General features: G+C 42.9%; 1 protein-coding gene across 10 annotated transcripts in view; it reads right to left on the bottom strand.

Annotated features, from left to right (window-relative positions):
* LOC128695197 (transmembrane protein 268) overlaps positions 1-23,310 on the bottom strand; it is a 166,779-nt gene that overhangs the window by 21,684 nt on the left and 121,785 nt on the right. The window contains exon 8 of one of the 10 annotated variants that reach the window (XM_053785705.2): positions 18,785-21,117. The exons of the other annotated variants lie outside the window; for them this stretch is intronic. Coding sequence (XP_053641680.1) covers positions 20,857-21,117 — 261 coding nt within the window. The 3' untranslated portion in view covers positions 18,785-20,856. Of the gene's footprint in view, positions 1-18,784; positions 21,118-23,310 lie in introns of those variants that run through there. 10 annotated transcript variants of the gene reach the window in all.

Raw genomic sequence — 23,310 nt, 5'->3', positions numbered from 1 at the left:
TGAAATGATTTTCATAATATATTATTATTATTAATTCAATTATTAACCTTTAGATCATACAACTAAGTGTTATTAAAACATAGATTGAAGTACTCTTTATATGGTACATCAACTGTATATATACATATGTATGCATACTGTATATATAGTGTTACACATTATGAAGTGTACTATTAACTACTACCTGTACACATTTAATATTATGCAATAAGATCACAGGATACAGTTGATATACTGATACGCAAAATAACCATGATGAAAAATAGTAACATTCCGAGCATTTTCATTTCTCATTTATCGAGGAAGAGTGACTGTTCCTTGATAATGTGAGAAATCACAAAGGTGCTTCAAATATTACTATTTTTTTCTGTGGTTATTTTGCATTGAATATTACCCATAAGTTATTAATAATTTACTTTTCAGTGAATTTAATACAAGTTGGAGACATAATGTTTGAGCATGTTAAAGTACCTCTGTACAGGGCAATTATGTTACAACAGTGCACCAGACACTAGATTACAGAGAAGTCTTATTCTTGTGTTCCTTATGATACTTCAAATGAATGTTCCTCTATACACACTATTGTACTGTTTACATAAATAAAAATACATATACATTTGTGTATATGTATGCACTGTACTGTATAACTATGATAAATCAGAAGTAACTATTACAGTCAATTATTATTAATATAGTGAAATGCATTAAAAATTATTATTTCCTAATACCATAGTTAAAAAAACATTTAAAGTTGCATAGAATCAAAGCTATAACAAATCCATATACATAGTATTTACACTGCTTATAGTACTGTAACCATTACGTACGTTTATACTACGGTACATATATGCTTATATAATGAATTATTTATTTTTCACTATATCATAATTTGAATTTTAATTGCAAAATGACACTCTCAGTATAATTGTCACTGTATGTACATTCAGTGGCTATATGACTACAGGTTCAGCACTGCCTTGTCACTGCAGTAATGCTCATCATTCTTTGTCTAGTGTGTAATCTTAACTTACACTGCATGTTAGTGATACTTAAGAATTTAATATAGTAGTAGTTGTGTACAGCAAATTTGTAGTTAAAATAGGTAATGATAAAACAGCAATAATCTCTGATCATTTCCAATATAAATATACAGTATCTTCAAGGAAGGTAGGTACCTTGATGATTTTAAATTATTATTATAATAAATTTAAGTGCTAAACCCTAATAGTCATACAGCACAGCAGGAGGGGGAATGCTCTTGAAAGGCTTGTGATCCAAGGAAATGAAGCTACCCTTTCCCTCAGTGATCAAGCCTGATTACCTTTTCAGCCCTTATAGGTCGAGTGCTTTCTCCTAAATTTAATAATAATTAAGCATAGCACTAAGTATATATAGAGCCCCACAAAAGCAAATGCATTACAAGTTACCGCAGTCAATCTTATGTTTTGAATTATGCATTAGAATTTCGAACTTTAATTCTCAACCTAGAAGAAATCCAACTACCATACAAGTCCTTTATCTTTCTTTGATGACTTGTAACTAACATCCTGCTACTACTCTGAAACTCTTCTGCTCACCTCAGCTAAAAGTTTGGTTTAACACTCTTTTTGCAACACATGACTTCTAACTGCATGCATCTGATATAGCCAATCAATAACAGAATAAATTAGAGTTTAGAAACAAAAATCTGCAACAAACTACCAGCTATCTTCTTAAAAAAATAAGACAGTAGTGGCAATGACACATGTCAGAAAGAATTAACTATTAAAAATACACTGTTGTATATCACACTGAGCAGTAATGGGATGCTGTTAGCATACCTACCCTGAAGAGCTCATCATATATTATGGCCTGCTAGCAGGATGACTGATGATGATAGATTCTCTTTCTGAGTTTGAAGGCATCTGTCTTGAGATATTGCACACTGTAGTGACAACCTCCATGCAATGATAAATTTTCTTACTGCTATAGCATGTTAATATATAATCAAATGGTTGCACAAGAAAACTGAATGATTACTAATAATGGTAGGTAGTCTGATAACCAGAAATACAATACCTATAATTTAAGAGAGGTAAATACAAGGGAAAAATACACCAACAATGTGTATGGGTAGTGGAACCAATCAGTGGTAAGATTAAACATATATCACTAGCTGCAACACCAGCTCATGCTGTGATGACCCCCTTAACTTTATCATTTTGATAATGCCACCTAATACTATATTGAAAACATGACCACATATAGAATATAAATTTATCGGATAGCTAAATACTTAAGGTAATTACATATTTGCACAGTAATTACTCCATCTATTTGTAACGTCAAGAGCAGTTACGCTCTTGAAGTTACCGTTGTTTCAGTTTTTATTTCCTATTGTAGTTGGGGAAACTGGTAATGAGCTTAGATTCACTGACTGGGTTATTTGTTATTATCTGGTGTATCCATCAAGTAGGTTCACCTTCAGGATGTTTTGTGGTTTGCTTTGTTGCTTGGCTGATGCTCCTTTGCAGAAGTCTTCCATGCTGACTTCCTCCATCCTGTTTTCCTCTGCTCTCTTTCCTGACATCCATCTGTCCAATTTCCATCAACTTGTCTCATTGACACAGGTAAAACTAGTTTGTAAAGAATAATTTCTCAGTATCCCTTCAGGTCCATATTTTTTCTTAATTTTCATCTATGTCCTCTTGTTCTTTGTGTTAAAGGTAAGTACTAAAAAATCTATCATATGCTATTACAAAAAATCTTTCACATGCTATTACAGTAGGGCCCCGCTTTTTGGCGTTTTACCTTACGGCGTTCCGCTAATACGGCGATCTCAAATTATGACCAAAACTTTCTATACGGCAAGCAGTCTTTCAAATAGGGTGCGCGCCACCCGATTTGTTTACATTCTCCATGTGCACATCTCTCTATTATGTAATAATAATCACTCTTGGGCACATTAAATGTCTAATTTTACGTCAGTATAAACATTTTAATTAATCCATCTATGGTTTTTTCTTCAAAATTATATAAGAAACACGTTACATAGCATATGCTATGGAGGTGTGGTTGCCAGACGGAGGGAAAACATTACGTAATACTAATAATAATCACTCTTGTGCACATTAAATGTCTTATTTTATGTTAATATAGACATTTTCATTAATCCATCTATGATATTTTCTTTCAAATTATATAAGAAACACGTTACATAGCATATAAACATTTTATGTTTATATATAATGGAAGTGTGGTAGCTGGGTGAAGGGAAAACATTACGTCACTCCCCTTAATACATAACGCTTTTGTTTACAATTCTCGGCATGAAATATTCATTACTTCTCCCTTTGTTTATGATGGCATCTAAAGGTAGTTGTTAGAAATGATTAAACTCAGTGAACATGGTATGTCGATGGTAATAATATGGCTCTGGGCCACATTAAATATCGTGTGGCCTGGTCACAGACTGGGCCGCGGGGGCGTTGACCCCCGGAACTCTCTCCAGGTAAACTCCAGGTAGGTAGGTGTAGGTATGTAGTCCAGGTGTACTAAGAACATAAGAAAGGAGGAACACTGCAGGAGGCCTGCTGGCCCATACTAGGCAGGTCCTTTACAATTCATCCCACTAACAAAACATTTGCCCAACCCAATTTTCAATGCCACCCAAGAAATAAGCTCTGATGTGAAAGTCCCACTCAAATCCAACCCCTCCCACTCATGTACTTATCCAACCTAGATTTGAAACTACCCAAAGTCCCAGCGTCAATAACCCAACTAGGTAGACTGTTCCACTCATCAACAACCCTATTTCCAAACCAATACTTTCCTATGTCCATTCTAAATCTAAACTTATCTAATTTACATCCATTACTGCGGGTTCTCTCTTGGAGAGACATCCTACATTATTATTATAACTGATAATTATTCTTATGTGTACTTGTACCTAAGTAAACTTACACAATGTGCTGGCATGCAGGTACACATTAACCCTTTGAGGGTCTGTGCCGTAGATCTACGGCTATACGTTGAGGGTCCAAACCGTAGATCTACGCCATGAGCTCAGCTCACTCTGATAAGCTGTGAGTGGTACATTTGGGCCTAGATATGGGAGAATACATCTATGTGGTAAGTGTGCACCACATAAAACAAATCTTGCAGCACACAGAGCATAACGAGAGAAAAAACTGAGACCGTAATTTTCGATTAAAACAGCGTCTTTGCAGTGTTTTTCGTATGTTTTTTTAGTTATATTTGCAGTTTCTTGGTCTCATTTGATATAATGGAAGATATTTTACAGAAATAGAGATGATTTTGATTGGTTTTAGTAAAGGAAATGGGTTGAAACTGAGCTCAAAATAGCATTATTATTATTATAATCAAAAAGAAGCGCTAAGCCACAAGGGCTATACAGCGCTGCAGGGTAGGGAAGGAAGCAAGGGAATTGGATGGCAGGAGGGAGGGGGGATGATCAGCAGGTTACAGAAAACAGCGGGGCAGGGGATAGTACGGGGGTAGAGGGTAGCAAGAGATACAAGTAGAAAGGGCTGAAAGTATCAGAATTTGTGAAGTAAGTCAGTCGTTGTCAAAAAGTCAATAAGAGAGTCCGGATGAAAGGTGGGTCCATCAGCGAGAAGGGAAGGTAAAGAGAGAGCAGCGGGGCGAAGACGACGACAGAGGTAAATTCTGCGTGCTCGTTGATAAAGTGGGCAGTCCAACAGAATGTGGCTGACTGATAATGGAGCTTGGCAATTCTCACAGAGAGGAGCAAGACGCCTCTCCATGAGATATCCATGAGTAAGACGAGTATGGCCAATGCGAAGACGGGAGAGAGTAGTCTCCCAACCTCGACACTGGTGATAAGAAGACGGCCAGTAACCTATACTCGGTTTAATAGACTGAAGTTTGTTGCCGAGCATAGTAGACCAACGTTGTTGCCAACGGGTGTGAAGGTGGGAAGATATTACAGCAAAATAGTCCGTACATGGAATACCTCTGTAAGAAACTGGTAGGTCATGTACTGCTGACCGCGCAGCAGTGTCTGCCTGTTCATTGCCCTGTACGTCAACATGACCAGGGACCCAACAAAAAACAATATCTTTATGCTTAGTAAAGATGCGGCGTAGCCAAAGTTGGATACGGAGGACTAAGGGGTGAGGTGTATCAAATTTTTGTATAGCCTGTAAAGCACTAAGGGAGTCTGAGACAACCACAAATGATGACACAGGCATAGATGCAATACGGATAAGTGCTGTAAGGATGGCATATAATTCAGCAGTAAAAATACTAGCTGAAGATAGTAAATGCCCTTGTACGACGCTGTCCGGAAACACTGCTGCGAATCCTACGCCGTCAGAAGACTTAGAGCCATCTGTGTACACAGCAATGGCATGAGAATGAGAGTGAAAGTGGTCAAGAAAAAGAGAGCGGGAAGCGACCGTAGACAGTTGGGCTTTCGAGCAAGGGAGGGAGAAAGAACAGACTCGAACAGCTGGGACCTCCCAGGGGGGTAGGGAAAAGTGAGATGCTACATGTACATAGAAAGGTGGTAGTTGAAGAGAAGACAAGAGCGAATGAAGGCGAAGAGAGAAGGGACGGAGTAAGCAGGGGCGGCGAACAAATAAAGAATGTCTACTAATATCAGTGACCATTCTATAAATGGAAGGATTGCGGAGATCATGAGAGCGTACATAGTAGCGAAGGCAATGGGCATCACGGCGATCGGATAAGGATGGAACGTTCGCTTCTGCATAGAGGCTTTCGACAGGGGAAGAGCGAAAAGCACCAAGGTATAAACGTAATCCTTGGTGATGAATGGGGTTAAGGCTAGAGAGAGTAGCAGGAGATGCCGCTGAATAGATCTGGTCACCATAATCAAGTTTCGATAAAATAAGGGTGGAATGTAGGTGAAGGAGGGTTCGACGATCAGCTCCCCACGAAAGATGAGCAAGGGTTTTAAGAAGGTTCAGCCGGCTGTGACAAGTTGCCTTCAGAGAGGTAATGTGAGGTTTCCAGGATAACCTACGATCAAAGAGGAGGCCCAGAAACTTGACTGTATCACGTTCAGGGATACGTGAGCCATAGAGGTACAAAGGATGATCAGAGATGACAGAGCGTCTAGTGAAAGTGATTTGGTGGGTTTTAGTGCTGGAAAATTTAAACCCATGTGTGGTGGCCCAATTGGAAACACGGTCGACTGCATGCTGGAGAGAAACTGTAAGGAGGTGACAGTCAGCGCCTGCACAGGCAATAGCAAAGTCATCAACATAGAGTGATGACCAAATATTTGATGGAAGACTAGAGGCCAAATCATTAATAGCAAGGAGAAAAAGTGTTGTGCTCAGAACACATCCCTGGGGGACACCTTCAGCTTGGACAAAGTCCGGGGAGAGCACATTATTAACCCGAACACGGAAATGCCTGTCAGTTAAAAAGTTCTTAAGGAAGGATGGTAGATTGCCTCGAAGGCCTAAGGAGTGGGCTTGGGCTAAAATATTATACCTCCAAGTTGTGTCATATGCCTTCTCAAGGTCAAAAAATATGGCAATAACTGAGTGGTTATTCGCAAAGGCATTACGAACATACGTATCCAAGCGCAGTAAGGGGTCTATGGTAGAACGTCCCTTACGAAAGCCATATTGACGAGTGGAGAGACTGTTGTGTGTCTCTAAATACCACACTAAACGTCTATTTACTAGACGTTCCATTACTTTGCAAACTGCACTGGTAAGAGCAATGGGACGATAGTGGGAGGTTTCATGTCCCGTAGTGCCTGGTTTGCGGAAAGGGAGAACAATGGCGGATTTCCACAGCTGTGGAAGAACTCCTTGTGACCAAATAAGATTGTAAAGGTGTAATAGGACTGCAAGGGCTGACTGATGTAAATGTTGTAGCATACGAATATGAATGTCGTTGGGCCCAGCTGCCGATGATCGACAAGCTGAGAGTGTTGCCTCCAGTTCTTGAAGTGTAAAAGGCACATTATACTGTTCTTCTCTGAGAGAAGAAAAGTCCAAGGGTGCTAACTCTCTGGCAGACTTTGAGGAAAGAAATGAGGGGCATAGATGGAGTCCCTGAGAAATACGGACCAGATGATTGCCAATTTCATTGGCAACATCTAGTGGGTTTGCTATATCAACACCGGCAACCCGCAGAACAGGAGCCGGGTCAGGAGAATATTTACCACTCAGTTTTCGTACTTTTTTCCAGACTGCACTCATAGAGGAAGCAGAGGTGATGGTGGAGACATAATCTCGCCAGCAAGTGCGTTTAGCGTCACGGATGACACGGCGAGCGATCGCACGCTTCTGTTTAAAATCAAGGAGTCGCTCTGTGGTTCTATTGTACCGGTACCTGCCCCATGCAGCGCGTTTCAAACGTACTGCACGAGCACAAGCAGGAGACCACCAAGGCACGCATTTCTGAGAATGCCTGCCCGAAGTTTGGGGTATAGAATGAGAAGCTGCGGTGAAAACGGAGGACGAGAAGAGGTGTAAAAGCTCATCGATGGAGGACGAAGAAGGAACCTCTTTAAAAACAGTCAGGTGTGAGTAAAGGTTCCAATTTGCCCGATTAAATTGCCAGCGTGGGGTGCGAAGAGGTGGCGAATATGAAGGGGAAGTAAGAATGATTGGGAAATGATCACTGTCATGTAAGTCCGGGAGAACAGACCAAGTAAAGTCTAATGCGGCGGAGGAAGAGCAAACTGAAAGATCGATGCAAGAGAGAGTATGAGTCCGAGGATCAAAATGGGTGTGAGTACCTGTATTTAAAACATGGAGGGGGTGGGTGGCAAGAAAAGCCTCTAACTGAATTCCACGGGAATCACAGTGAGACCCTCCCCAGAGGAAATGGTGGGCATTAAAATCACCAAGTAACAGAATCGGTGGCGGTAATGACGAAACAAGGAAGGCAAAATCCGGAATAGATAATGCCCGAGAAGGAGAGAGATATAAAGAACAGAGCGTATACCACCTATGTAAGTGGATACGGGCTGCTGTGTAATGCAGCGAAGTATGAACAAATAGCTGATGGTACGGAATATCAGTGCGGAGAAGAAGGGCACTTTCATTAAAGGTCCCATCAGGAAAAGGATCTGAAGAATACAATAAATTATAGCCTGAGATGTGAGAAATAACAGCAGAGTGTAATTTTGGTTCCTGTAAGCAAACACCAACAGGGGCAAACTGGGAGAGTAACATCTGAAGCTCACCCCGATTACCCCTGAGGCCGCGTATATTCCACTGTAAAAAGGCCATGATTGGCAATGATAAAGATACTTGAAATCCGCAGGTAAGGGTTCCTACGGACTAGAAGGGTTAGAAAAGTCCACATGCGGAGGCAGTGGAAAATGTTCAAGCAGCGAAGGAACGGTGCGCTGTGAAGAAAGGAGTTGTGCAGATGGAGCAGAGGAGAGAGGAAGAGCGGAAGGTGGATCAGTGTCCATTGATGGTTTGGTCTCTGCAATATATTCAGAGATTGCTTCAAGTGTTTCGGAATTCAGAGATGTCGTATGGGAGACAATATTGGGAATGGTAGGGGGAGGATGAGTAAAGATTGGAACTGTATTGGACTGTACCAAGGTAGGGGGGGGCGAAAGGGTGGAGGGAACTGGAGAAGCGTGGCAGGGGACAGAAGAGACAGGAACCTGGGAGGTGGCAGAAGAGGAAGAAACTTGGGAGGGAACAGGGGAGGAAGGTACATTACGAGGAGGAGGGTGAACCTCTGCACTTGTAACTGAGCCAGTGAGAGGGGAAGAACTAGGGACAGAGACAGGGAGGGTAAAATGAGGAGGTGGAAGATGGGTAGGAGGTGTTACCGGACCTTTTTTTGACTTTTGAGAAGTAGAGGGACGATTGGGAAGAGGTGTCGTACGAGGTCTCGTCGATACTGAGGCTTGTAAGAGAGAACTCGAAGAAGCGAGATTAGACTGAGGCGTTGAAGTAGGGACGTCTGAGCCGAGGACAGCAAAAGGATTAGATACAGGAGTGATTATGGGAGAGGTAACCACAGAGGTGGGTGTAGAAGATGGGATACCAGAAGTGGGGGGACGTTTTGAAACACGGGAATAAGAAACACGTGGGAGTCTCCCTTGGAGGCGGAGATGAGAAACTGCCATGGCATAAGGGAGACCTTCTGTCTCTTTGAGGTAACGGATTTCCCGCTCGTTTAAATAGACCTGACAACGGCGAGAGTACGAAGGGTGAGCCTCATGACAGTTAAGGCAAGAGGGAGATCGATTGCAAGACGTATTAGAATGGTCATCGGCACCACAGACTGGGCATTCGGCGATAGATCTGCAATATTTCGCTGGATGGCCAAATCGCCAGCAATTTCTACACTGTTGTGGTGTAGGGATCACCTTTCGAACTTGTAACCGATGTCCTGCTATATAAACGGAGGATGGGAGTTCTCGGCTGTCAAAAGTTAAACGAGCCACATTGCTAGGGTATCGTCTCCGCCCACGGGCAGGAAGAACGTAAGTGTCTACCTTGAGGATTGGGAGATCTTGGAGTTCCAGCTGTTCTAGAATGTCGGTGCCACATGTCTGGAAATTTTGTTGAACTATGGTATGGGGCAGAATAACGGTACCACTACAAGAATTGAGGGAATGATGTTTTTCAAGGGTGACAGGAACAGTATCTATATGGGTAAGACGAGAGAGCTCACGAGCCTGGGTAGCATTCTGTACGGTAATGATGCGCGTACCGCTCTTAAGAGCATGAAAAGAAATATCTTTACCAACATGGCGTAGGAGTGCCTTGCCAATACTATGGTCAGAAAGATAGGCAGTAGAGGAAGTTGGTCGTAAAGTGAAGAATTTAGTCCACTGTTCAGTCTGAAACTGAGCGTGGAAAGGTAGTGAAGGACGTGTCGATCGTTTCTGAGAAGAACGAGAAGGTGAAGGTGGAGAAGTATCATCAGCAGGTAATTGTCGTTGACGTTTAGGCGTGGGACCAGAGTTGGTCCGACGTGGAACGGGTCGGCGATTTGAAAATTGCCGCACCGTAGAGGGAGAGGCCGGAAGCATAGTCAGAGGAGAGCGAAGGTCTGATAAATCGAAGGAGTCAGTCGAGGCCTCAGTACCTGAAGCGGGTGAGGAAACAGCACCGGCAATAGGTACAGAGGCATGAGGAATGTCTGAAGAGTGGTCCAAAGACGAGGCGGGGTCAGAACGGGGTGCAGTATCAAGAAGGGGCCCGGGGGTACCAGGTTCATGGACTAGGGCTGCCATGGTTAGGTTACTTCTTTCTTTTTGTTTTTAAGAAAAAAAAAGAAAGAAGAAAAGAAAATAAAAATAAAAAAAAGAAAAAAAAAGGGGGGACCGGGGAGGGATAGTTCCTAGGAGGGATGAAGGGCCAGAAATCTCCCTCCGCGCCCAAGAGGACTCGACACCGCTAGTAGCGCAGATGCAGCATGGAACCCGTGCCATACCCTACCCTTCATGCCAGTAAACCAGCAATCTGGGATAGCAACCTCACATCTGCCGAGCTACCTCGGTGGACAAAAGAGAGGGCGGCCGGATATCCGCCACAAAGCATACCTCCTTCAGCCACCACCCCCGGAATCCGAAAGGTGGCTTCCAGAGCTACACCCGTCGCCCAAAAGACACCCAAAGCTACTCCGGGATACCGGAGAGGGATCGGGACATCCCTAGGCAATCCAGATTCCACGGCAAACTACGCCACCGCCAAGAAACCTCAACGGAATGGGATGGACCCCGGTGTCCTTTCTCCTACCTAGGAACTAGCGCGCCTGTGGGAGAAATCCCAAAGGACAAAAAGAGGAAGGGCAAAAGGGAGGAGTGGGGAGGAGGAGGAGGAAAGGAAAAAGGGGAGGATGGGATAGGGGAGGGGAGATTGGGGGGTAATTAGGTTCGGTCTGAGGAAGAAGACCGATAGGTCTAATTCCTCAGACCAAGAGCCTCTTCACCACGCCAAGGAGCCCCCCTTGAAGAGGCTCAAAATAGCAGAAATGCTAAATTTTTGCCGATGTTCAAGAGTAAACAAATGATTCCACACGCCAGCTGGTGGGTTTGATATATGTTCACAAATGTGGTGATATTATTTATACAATTATTACAGTATTGCATAACAGTAAATCTTCTAATTTTTGGTTTGAATAAAAATTCATTATGTGAATAAAAAATCAAAATGGAATTCATTTGTAAAGCCTGAAAACATAACTGATGAACAGAGGAATGTTAGTTTAGTTCCAGGAATGCCTGCATTGTTTATTCTGGACCCTATTTTGAAATTAGAATAGTTGATTTAGCGATTTCTTGTGTTCAATCGATAGAAGTAATACTAGTGAAATAGCTAAGAATTGGGTTGACTGGAGTAATATAATTGGCCTAAAATGGGAGTAAAAGTTGGCAAAATCGCTTATGTGTAAATATCGATGACACATCAAAATTCTTGAGAGCATAATTTCGCCAATTTTCCATTAAATTTCGTACTTTTTGTTTTATTACCTTCAGAAAAATATTCTCTACCATTTCATAAAAATAAATAACAAAATTATTTTTTGAAAGTTCTTGGACACTTGTGTGCACTTTGAAATTTGGCCTTTGGACCCTGAAAGGGTATTATTATTATTATCAAAAAGAAGCGCTAAGCCACAAGGGCTATACAGCGCTGCAGGGTAGGGAAGGAAGCGAGGGTATTGGATGGCAGAAGGGAGGAGGGATGATCAGTAGGTTACAGAAAACAGCGGGGCAGGGGATAGTACGGGGGTAGGGGGTAGCAAGAGATTGAAGTAGAAAGGGCTGAAGGTATCAGAATTTGTGAAGTAAGTCAGTTGTTGTCAAAAAGTCAATGAGAGAGTCTGGATGAAAGGTGGGTCCATCAGCGAGAAGGGAAGGTAAAGAGAGAGCAGCAGAGCGAAGACGACGACGGAGGTAAATTCTGCGTGCTCGTTGATAAAGTGGGCAGTCCAACAGAATGTGGCTGACTGATAATGGAACTTGGCAATTCTCACAGAGAGGAGCAGGGCGCCTCTCCATGAGATATCCATGAGTAAGACGAGTATGGCCAATGCGAAGACGGGAGAGAGTAGTCTCCCAACCTCGACACTGGTGATAAGAAGACGGCCAGTAACCTATACTCGGTTTAATAGATTGAAGTTTGTTGCCGAGCATAGTAGACCAACGTTGTTGCCAACGGGTGTGAAGTTGGGAAGATATTGCAGCAAAATAGTCCGTAAATGGAATACCTCTACATGAAACTGGTAGGTCATGTACTGCTGACCGCGCAGCAGTGTCTGCCTGTTCATTGCCCTGTACGTCAACATGACCAGGGACCCAACAAAAAACAATATCTTTATGCTTGGTAAAGATGCGGCGTAGCCAAAGTTGGATACGGAGGACTAAGGGGTGAGGTGTATCAAATTTCTGTATAGCCTGTAAAGCACTAAGGGAGTCTGAGACAACCACAAATGATGACACAGGCATAGATGCAATACGGATAAGTGCTGTAAGGATGGCATACAATTCAGCAGTAAAAATACTAGCCGAAGATAGTAAATGCCCTTGTACGACGCTGTCCGGAAACACTGCTGCGAATCCTACGCCGTCAGAAGACTTAGAGCCATCTGTGTACACAGCAATGGCATGAGAATGAGAGTGAAAGTGGTCAAGAAAATGAGAGCGGGAAGCGACCGTAGACAGTTGGGCTTTCGAGCAAGGGAGAGAGAAAGAACAGACTCGAACAGCTGGAACTTCCCAGGGGGGTAGGGAAAAGTGAGATGCTACATGTACATAGAAAGGTGGTAATTGAAGAGAAGACAAGAGCGAATGAAGGCGAAGAGAGAAGGGACGGAGTAAACAGGGGCGGCGAACAAATAAAGAATGTCTACTAATATCAGTGACCATTCTATAAATGGAAGGATTGCGGAGATCATGAGAGCGTACATAGTAGCGAAGGCAATGGGCATCACGGCGATCGGATAAGGATGGAACGTTCGCTTCTGCATAGAGGCTCTCGACAGGGGAAGAGCGAAAAGCACCAAGGCATAAACGTAATCCTTGGTGATGAATGGGGTTAAGGCTAGAGAGAGTAGCAGGAGATGCCGCTGAATAGATCTGGTCACCATAATCAAGTTTCGATAAGATAAGGGTGGAATGTAGGCGAAGGAGGGTTCGACGATCAGCTCCCCATGAAAGATGAGCAAGGGTTTTAAGGAGGTTCAGCCGGCTGTGGCAAGTTGCCTTCAGAGAGGTAATGTGAGGTTTCCAGGATAACCTACGATCAAAGAGGAGGCCCAGAAACTTGACTGTATCACGTTCAGGGATACGGGAGCCATAGAGGTACAAAGGATGATCGGAGATGACAGAGCGTCTAGTGAAAGTAATTTGGTGGGTTTTAGTGCTGGAAAATTTAAACCCACGTGTGGTGGCCCAATTGGAAACACGGTCGACTGCATGCTGGAGAGAAACTGTAATAAGGTGACAGTCAGCGCCTGCACAGGCAATAGCGAAGTCATCAACATAGAGTGATGACCAAATATTTGATGGAAGACTAGAGGCCAAATCATTAATAGCAAGGAGAAAAAGTGTTGTGCTCAGAACACATCCCTGGGGGACACCTTCAGCTTGGATAAAGTCCGGGGAGAGCACATTATTAACCCGAACACGGAAATGCCTGTCAGTTAAAAAGTTCTTAAGGAAGGATGGTAGATTGCCTCGAAGGCCTAAGGAGTGGGCTTGGGCTAAAATATTATACCTCCAAGTTGTGTCATATGCCTTCTCAAGGTCAAAAAATATGGCAATAACTGAGTGGTTATTCGCAAAGGCATTACGAACATACGTATCCAAGCGTAGTAAGGGGTCTATGGTAGAACGTCCCTTACGAAAGCCATATTGACGAGTGGAGAGACTGTTGTGTGTCTCTAAATACCACACTAAACGTCTATTTACTAGGCGTTCCATCACTTTGCAAACTGCACTGGTAAGAGCAATGGGACGATAGTGGGAGGTTTCATGTCCCGTAGTGCCTGGTTTGCGGAAAGGGAGAACAATGGCGGATTTCCACAGCTGTGGAAGAACTCCTTGTGACCAAATAAGATTGTAAAGGCGTAATAGGACTGCAAGGGCTGACTGATGTAAATGTTGTAGCATACGAATATGAATGTCGTCGGGCCCAGCTGCCGATGATCGGCAAGCTGAGAGTGTTGCCTCCAGTTCTTGAAGTGTAAAAGGCACATTATACTGTTCTTCTCTGAGAGAAGAAAAGTCCAAGGGTGCTAACTCTCTGGCAGACTTTGAGGAAAGAAATGAGGGGCATAGATGGAGTCCCTGAGAAATACGGACCAGATGATTGCCAATTTCATTGGCAACATCTAGTGGGTTTGCTATATCAACACCGGCAACCCGCAGAACAGGAGCCGGGTCAGGAGAATATTTACCACTCAGTTTTCGTACTTTTTTCCAGACTGCACTCATAGAGGAAGCAGAGGTGATGGTGGAGACATAATCTCGCCAGCAAGTGCGTTTAGCGTCACGGATGACACGGCGAGCGATCGCACGCTTCTGCTTAAATTCAAGAAGTCTCTCTGTGGTTCTATTGTACCGGTACCTGCCCCATGCAGCGCGTTTCAAACGTACTGCACGAGCACAAGCAGGAGACCACCAAGGCACGCATTTCTGAGAATGCCTGCCCGAAGTTTGGGGTATAGAATGAGAAGCTGCGGTTAAAACGGAGGACGAGAAGAGGTGTAAAAGCTCATCGATGGAGGACGAAGAAGGAACCTCTCTAAAAACAGTTAGGTGTGAGTAAAGGTTCCAATTTGCCTGATCAAATTGCCAGCGTGGGATGCGAAGAGGTGGTGAATATGAAGGGGAAGTAAGAATGATTGGGAAATGATCGCTGTCATGTAAGTCCGGAAGAACAGACCAAGTGAAGTCTAATGCGGCGGAGGAAGAGCAGACTGAGAGATCGATGCAAGAGAGAGTGTGAGTCCGAGGATCAAAATGGGTGTGAGTACCTGTATTTAAAACATGGAGGGGGTGGGTGGCAAGAAAAGCCTCTAACTGAATGCCACGGGAATCACAGTGAGACCCCCCCCCCCAGAGGAAATGGTGGGCATTAAAATCACCAAGTAACAGAATCGGTGGTGGTAATGACGAAACAAGAAAGGCAATATCCGGAATAGATAATGCCCGAGAAGGAGAGAGATATAAAGAACAGAGCGTATACCACCTATGCAAGTGGATACGGGCTGCTGTGTAATGCAGCGAAGTACGAACAAATAGCTGATGGTACGGAATATCAGTGCGTAGAAGAAGGGCACTTTCATTAAAGGTCCCATCAGGAAAAGGATCTGAAGAATACAATAAATTATAGCCTGAGATGGGAGAGATAACAGCAGAGTGTAATTTTGGTTCCTGTAAGCAAACACCAACAGGGGAAAACTGGGAGAGTAACATCTGAAGCTCACCCCGATTACCCCTGAGGCCGCGTATATTCCACTGTAAATAGGCCATGATTGGCAATGATAAAGATACCTGAAATCCGCAGGTAAGGGTTCCTACGGACTAGAGGGGTTAGAAAAGTCCACATGCGGAGGCAGTGGAAAACGTTCAAGCAGCGAAGGAACGGTGCGCTGTGAAGAAAGGAGTTGCGCAGATGGAGTAGAGGAGAGAGAAGGAGCGGAGGGTGGATCAGTGTCCATTGATGGTTTGGTCTCTGCAATATATTCAGAGATTGCTTCAAGTGTTTCAGAATTCAGAGACGTCGTATGGGAGACAATATTGGAAATGGTAGGGGGAGGATGAGTAAAGATTGGAACTGTAATGGACTGTACCAAGGTAGGGGGGGACGGAAGGGTGGAGGGAACTGGAGAAGCGTGGAAGGGGACAGAAGAGGCAGAAACCTGGGAGGTGGCCGAAGAGGAAGAAACTTGGGAGGGAACAGGGGAGGAAGGTACAGTACGAGGAGGAGGGTGAACCTCTACACTTGTAACAGAGCCAGTGAGAGGGGGAGAACCAGGTACAGAGACAGGGAAGGGAAAATGAGGAGGTGGAAGATGGGTAGGAGGTGTTAACGGACCTTTTTTTGACTTTTGAGAAGTAGAGGGACGATTGGGAGGAGGTGTCATACGAGATCTCGTCGCTACTGAGGCTTGTGAGAGAGAACACGAAGAAGCAAGATCAGACTGAGACGTTGAAGTAGGGACGTCTGAGCCGAGGACAGCAAAAGAATTAGCTACAGGAGTGACTATGGGAGAGGTAACCACAGAGGTGGGTGCAGAAGATGGGATACCAGAAGTGGGGGGACGTTTTGAAACACGGGAATAAGAAACACGAGGTAGTCTCCCTTGGAGGCGGAGATGAGAAACTGCCATGGCATAAGGGAGACCTTCTGCCTCTTTGAGGTAACGGATTTCCCGCTCGTTTAAGTAGACTTGACAACGGCGAGAGTACGAAGGGTGAGCCTCATGACAATTAAGGCAAGAGGGAGGTCGATTGCAAGACGTATTAGAATGGTCATCGGCACCACAGACTGGGCATTCGGCGATAGATCTGCAATATTTCGCTGGATGGCCAAATCGCCAGCAATTTCTACACTGTTGCGGTGTAGGGATCACCTTTCGAACTTGTAACCGATGTCCTGCTACATAAACTGAGGATGGGAGTTCACGGCTGTCAAAAGTTAAACGAGCCACATTGCTAGGGTATCGTCTCCGCCCGCGGGCAGGAAGAACGTAAGTGTCTACCTTGAGGATTGGGAGATCTTGGAGTTCCAGCTGTTCAAGAATGTCAGTGCCACATGTCTGGAAATTTTGTTGAACTATGGTATGGGGCAGAATGATGGTACCACTACAAGAATTGAGGGAATGATGCTTTTCAATAGTTACAGGAACAGTATCGATATGGGAAAGACGAGAAAGCTCATGAGCCTGGGTAGCATTCTGTACGGTGACGATGCGCGTACCGCTCTTAAGAGCATGAAAAGAAATATCTTTACCAACATGGCGTAGGAGTGCCTTGCCAATACTGTGGTCAGAAAGATAGGCAGTAGAGGAAGTCGGTCGTAAAGTGAAGAATTTAGTCCATTGTGCAGTCTGAAACTGAGCGTGGAAAGGTAGTGAAGGACGTGTCGATCTTTTCTGAGAAGAACGAGAAGGTGGAGAAGTATCATCAGCAGGTAATTGTCGTTGTCGTTTAGGCGTGGGACCAGAGTTGGTCCGACGTGGAACGGGCCGGCGATTCGAAAATTGCCGCACCGTAGAGGGAGAGGCCGGAAGCATAGTCAGAGGAGAGCGAAGGTCAGATAAATCGAAGGAGTCAGTCGAGGCCTCAGTACCTGAAGCGGGTGAGGAAACAGCACCGGCAAGAGGTACAGAGGCATGAGGAGTGTCCGAAGAGTGGTCCAAAGACGAGGCGGGGTCAGAACGGGGTGCGGTATCAAGAAGGGGCCCGGGGGTAGCAGGTTCATGGACTAGGGCTGCCATGGTTAGGTTACTTCTTTCTTTTTGTTTTTAAGAAAAAAAAAGAAAGAAGAAAAGAAAATAAAAATAAAAAAAAGAATAAAAAAAGGGGGGACCGGGGAGGGATAGTTCCTAGGAGGAATGAAAGGGCCAGAAATCTCCCTCCGCGCCCAAGAGGACCTCAGCACCGCAAGTAGCGCAGATGCAGCATGGAACCCGTGCCATACCCTACCCATCATGCCAGTAAACCGGCAATCCGGGATAGCAACCTCACATCTGCCGAGCTACCTCGGTGGACAAAAGAGAGGGCGGCCGGAAATCCGCCACAAAGCATACCTCCTTCGGCCACCACCCCCGGAATCCGAAAGGTGGCTTCCAGAGATACACCCGTCGCCCGAGAGACACCCAAAGCCACCCTCCGGGATACCGGAGAGGGATCAGGACATCCCCAGGCAATCCAGATTCCACGGCAAACTACGCCACCGCCAAGAACCTCAACGGAATGGGATGGACCCCGGTACCCTTTCCCCTACCTAGGAACTAGCGTGCCTGTGGGGAAAAAAAAAAAAAAAAAAAAAAAAAAAGGAAGGGCAAAAGGGAGGGGTGGGGAGGAGGAGGAGGAAAGGAAAAAGGGGAGGATGGGATAGGGAACGGGGGATTGGGGGGTAATTAGGTTCGGTCTGAGGAAGTAGACCGACAGGTCTAATTCCTCAGACCAAGAGCCTCTTCACCACGCCAAGGAGCCCCCCTTGAAGAGGTACTGTATCAACGTGGAGACAACTTGTACACAATATAAAGTGACGAAAACCAGATGTGTTCGTCTGGTTTGTTTACATTATGTGTGGGTGAGGTGGGGAGGGTTTCCCCTGGTTGGCTGGCTACCATACTTCCCAAACCTGACTTCCTACAAATAAAACTCACCTCTCACCCTACATTAAGACTAGAAATATTTTAAGGTAATTAATAAATGTACTGTATATGTATTTTATCGCTCTGGGGAGCTTTAATTAAATGTACAATATTATGTGTGGGTAGGGTGGGCTGACCTGACCTGGCTGGTTACCATACCTCCCAAACCTGACTTCCTACAAATTAAACTCACCTCTCACCCTACATTAAGACTACAAATATTTTGAAGTAATGGGTGTACTGTGTGTATATTTTACTTTTTGTTGTTTTTAATGCCTAGTTCTATTGCTAACATAATATATGTTAGTGTAAACTTGTTACCTGGCATTTATATGCATTTATAAGTGGAAAAAATTGGTGATGTCTGCTTTCTGGCAGTAGCCTGGAACCTAACCTGCCATGTAAGTGGGACCCTACTGTATAACCTTATATGTTGTTATCACATTTTCTTTTTCCCTACCAGCCAGCATGGGCATCTATAGTATTTTCAGCCTCTCATCGTCATTTGTGTGTTTTTTTTTTTTTTTAGTTCTGGTATCCATTTTATAGCTCTTCTTTTGAACTTCTCCATCGATGTTTCAATTTTGGCCTTACCTGGAGTTTACCTGGAGAGAGTTCCAGGGGTCAATGCCCCCGCGGCCCGGTCTATGACCAGGCCTCCTGGTGGATCAGAGCCTGATCAACCAGGCTGTTACTGCTGGCTGCACGCAATCCAACGAACGAGCCACAGCCCAGCTGGTCAGGTACCGACTTTAGGTGCTTATACAGTATGTTGGAAACATCTTTCTGTGCATTTCTCCATCCATATATTTGAAAGCTATTGTATAGTTAGCCAGTGTAATGTATCAGTAAAATAAAAGTTATAATTTTTCAAATTTACAATCTTTTAAAAAGCTTGTTTTTTTTTTGTTGTTAAAGAGGTCTGTGGAACATAACCGTATTTTTCAGCATGGTGTTCAGATTACTAAGTGCTATATTATACAGATTATACTCCAATTTTCAGAAACATAACCACCATTCTTTTTACTTCAATCAAATTAAGTGCTAAACCCAAAAGGGTCATAACCCACATTCTAACTGATGGTCTACTGTAAATCTAAGAAGCTTTTAAAAATATGAGGGAATATACCAGCATTAACAGTGGCTATACCATGTACAATAGTGTGGTACATTATTATTATTATCAGTAAATTCATGAGGGAAGAGATAATCCCATAGGAATCGTACAGCACCTGGAGAATAGAAGGTAATCAGGTTCGATCCAAGGAAGGGACGGATGGCTTCAATTCCTTGGATCAAAACCTTTCATTAGAATCGAGGCACCTCCTTCAATGGGAGTACAATAGTGCGGTGCAATAATTCAAAATATCACACTCAAAACAAACAAGTGAAATAACTGAGTAACAAATGTAGCCACACAGTACAAGAAAAAACCCTTCAAAGGAGGTGCCCTAATGCTGGTGAAGAGATTCTGATCCAAGAAATTGGAGCCACCTTCCCCTTAAATCAATCCTGATTCCCCAAGCACTGTATGATCCATATGGATTTAGCACTTTTCCATGAATATAATAGCATAGTACAAGAAAACTACTGTATAACTATAAAATAAGTAAATTATGTCTGAATATTCACATGGACAACCACTAATGTAAAAGCCCTTACAAAAATATATGCCCCTATACTGTACTATATAGGAAAATAATGCATTGAAAAATTAATAGAAAAGGCACGGAGTTATGACTAAATATTTTGAGAGCAGATCATATTTCCTCACTGTTGTAAAAAATATCTTAAGTTCCAAGAAAACAGGACTTCTTGCCTTAAAGCTGTAGAAACTACAGTTTGTCTAGTGCTGCCTCTACTCTGTACAATATATAAGTTTCTTGATGCCTCCACATTAGGGCATTGATCATGAAAATTATGGTTAATATTATGCAAGTCTTCCTAATCTGTCTTGTGTCATTAAGCTGAGTGAAGATACACAAGCTTTAAAACTCCAAAGTGGAGTAAAATAACTATATATTACATGAGCTAGAACCTGACCATAAACCTCTGCACTTAAAAATGTATACAAGTAAAGTTTTCATCTTTCATTTACTGTCTGTTAAATAAAGTCTTCTGGCTTGCTCCATGTAAAGTATTCAAATATCTATGTATCTACTGATACATCACACAATTGTTAAGAGCTGGAATATGTATTCAGGATTAAGCAATAACTCAAAGTGACACTCAGATTGTAGTACAGTCATAAATGTAACTTTAGTGTCATTTCATATAATATAAAGCTACTTTGTATATGAAAATAATTTATAACAAAAATAAAAATTAGAACTATTCTAGACTGTGGAGACAGTAAATGATAATATTCCTATGGAATCTGCATTGAATTTATTCTCTTACAATATTTAATAAAAACTACACAAACAAACAGTAATAAACAATAACCTGATTTTACAACAAAGCAGAATACGTATATGGTTTTGCTATACATCCTGCTTGCAGGCACTGTCTTCAAAACTCAAGTTTTTATAATATCAGTTATAATTCAGCATCTTGGCAGAACCGTGTTATGCAAGCACACTGTGCACGGGAAGCCCGTTGTTGCCGTGGAAGTTTGACTGACAGGTGTTCCTCTATGTACTGGCAGGGGCAGCGAGCTGTGGCTAAGTGGCGTGGGGCCACAGGAGGGGATAGACCTTCCAATCGGGCTGATGCATCAAAAGCCCAGTCCAACCTCTTCCGAAGGAAGTCCTTGGCCCAGCGCTGGCTGTAGCGGGTGAGCAGAAGCTCCGCTCTTTCCTGCAAAACATGCAGACCTCCATGCTACATGCACTGCACATAAATTGTGACAAAGAACATTTGTTATGCTTTGGGGTGCAAAACTGAATAAACAATGCAACATAAAATTCAAATGCCATTAATTGGAAGCCTTAAAGCATACTTTCTAAGAAAATGCTCTTATAGCTGAGGCAAACAACATGCATGTCATTTAAAATGCATATGGACTTTTAGTATTAATATATATAACAAGACACAACAATTAATTATTAATATTACAGTCATGGGAGGGAGCATCAAAACCCTTAGGAAGGTCATAAAATGCCTGGGGAATGGGAGACAATCAGGTTTGATCTAAGGAAAGGAAGAATAGGTGCAATTTCCTTGAATCAAGAGCCTCTCACCAACATCAAGTCAACTCCCTAGACAGGTAAGACACACACACAAAAAAAAAGACAATGGACAAAAAGCACATATAACATCCAAACTTTTGCATAAATTATATTAAAATTACACTATAGGTATACTTTCATTCGAGTACCTGAATATTTTCAGAGAAAAAAATTATAGCTCAGTAATGTACTTCAAAACTTTTAAGCTTGGTAATAATATAATTTAACACATGACAAATTACATACAATACTGTATGTACAGCACTGAAATTTTAACAGGCATATGTTCTTTATATTTCATTGTTTTAAAAATGTAAATACAGTAATTTATCTTATATTTTTTTAACACGTTGGCTGTTTCCCACTGAGGCAGGGTCACCCAAAAAGAAAGAAAAAACTTTTATCATCATTCAACACTTTCACCATCACTCATACATAATCATTGTCTTTCCAGAGACACTCAGATAACATAAGAACATAAGAAAGAAGGAACACTGCAACAGGCCTACTAACCCATGCGAAGCAGGTCCATGCCACCCCACGGTCTAGAACAATGACCACCTAGTCAGGTCACTTCCACTTAAGGAAGGAGCATGGCACCAGCCCTGGTAGCCCAAGCTAGTCAGGTCCAACTCACACCGACTCATGTATTTATCCAACCTATTTTTAAAACTACACAAGGTCTTAGCTTCTATGACGGTACTCGGGAGTTTGTTCCACTCATCCACAACTCTATTACCAAACCAGTGCTTTCCTATGTCCTTCCTGAATCTGAAATTTTCCAACTTGAATCCAATGCTGCGAGTCCTGTCTTGGCTGGATATTTTCAGCATGCTATTTACATCCCCTTTATTTATTCCTGTTTTCCATTTATACACCTCAATCATATCCCCCCTAATTCTATGCCTTTCTAGAGAGTGCAGATTCAGGGCCCTCAGTTTATCCTCATACGGAAGATTTCTGATACATGGGATCATGGGATCCTCTGATACATGGGATCATGAGATCCTCTGTATGTTTTCCAGTGCATTTATATCCATTCAGTTTAGATGTCTCTCCAAACTGCCAATATCCCAAACCCCTCCTTTAAAGTGCAGGCATTGTACTTCCCATTTCCAGGACTTAAGTCCAGCTAACCAGTTTCCCTGAATCCCTTCACAAAATATTACCCTGCTCATACTCCAACAGCTCATCAGAATTTATCTTCTTAATCTCTCTCTATTATTTACAAAAGCACTACAAGTTTTCCTTATTTAAATTTTTACAAGAGCTTTGTTTGCATATAAGAAGTCCCATAAAACATTCATAAAGACTTTTTGTCATTATTATAACTTTTTTTTTTTAACAAGTCTGCCGTCTCCCACCTAGGCAGGGTGACCCATAAAGAAAGAAAATCCCCAAAATGAAAATACTTTCATCATCATTCAGCACTTTCACCTCACTCATACATAATCACTGTTTTTGCAGAGGAACCCAGATATAACAGTTTAGAAGCATATATAAAGATACAATATAAAAAGTGACCTGAAATAATATAATAAACTAAACCATATAGAATATAATATCAGGGCCCCAATTTTATATGCATATATATATATATTTTTTTTTCAAGTCGGCCGTCTCCCACCGAGGCAGGGTGACCCAAAAAAGAAAGAAAATCCCCAAAAAGAAAATACTTTCATCATCATTCAACACACTCACACATTATCACTGCTTTTGCAGAGGTGCTCAGAATACAACAGCTTAGAAGCATATACGTATAAAGATACACAGCATATCCCTCCAAACTGCCAATACCCCAAACCCCTCCTTTAAAGTGCAG

The sequence above is a fragment of the Cherax quadricarinatus genome, chromosome 35 (assembly GCF_038502225.1).
Source record: "Cherax quadricarinatus isolate ZL_2023a chromosome 35, ASM3850222v1, whole genome shotgun sequence".
Classification (NCBI taxonomy): Eukaryota; Metazoa; Arthropoda; class Malacostraca; order Decapoda; family Parastacidae; genus Cherax; species Cherax quadricarinatus.
Note: the sequence above shows the minus strand (reverse complement) of the source record. Positions and strands in the feature narration are given on the sequence as shown.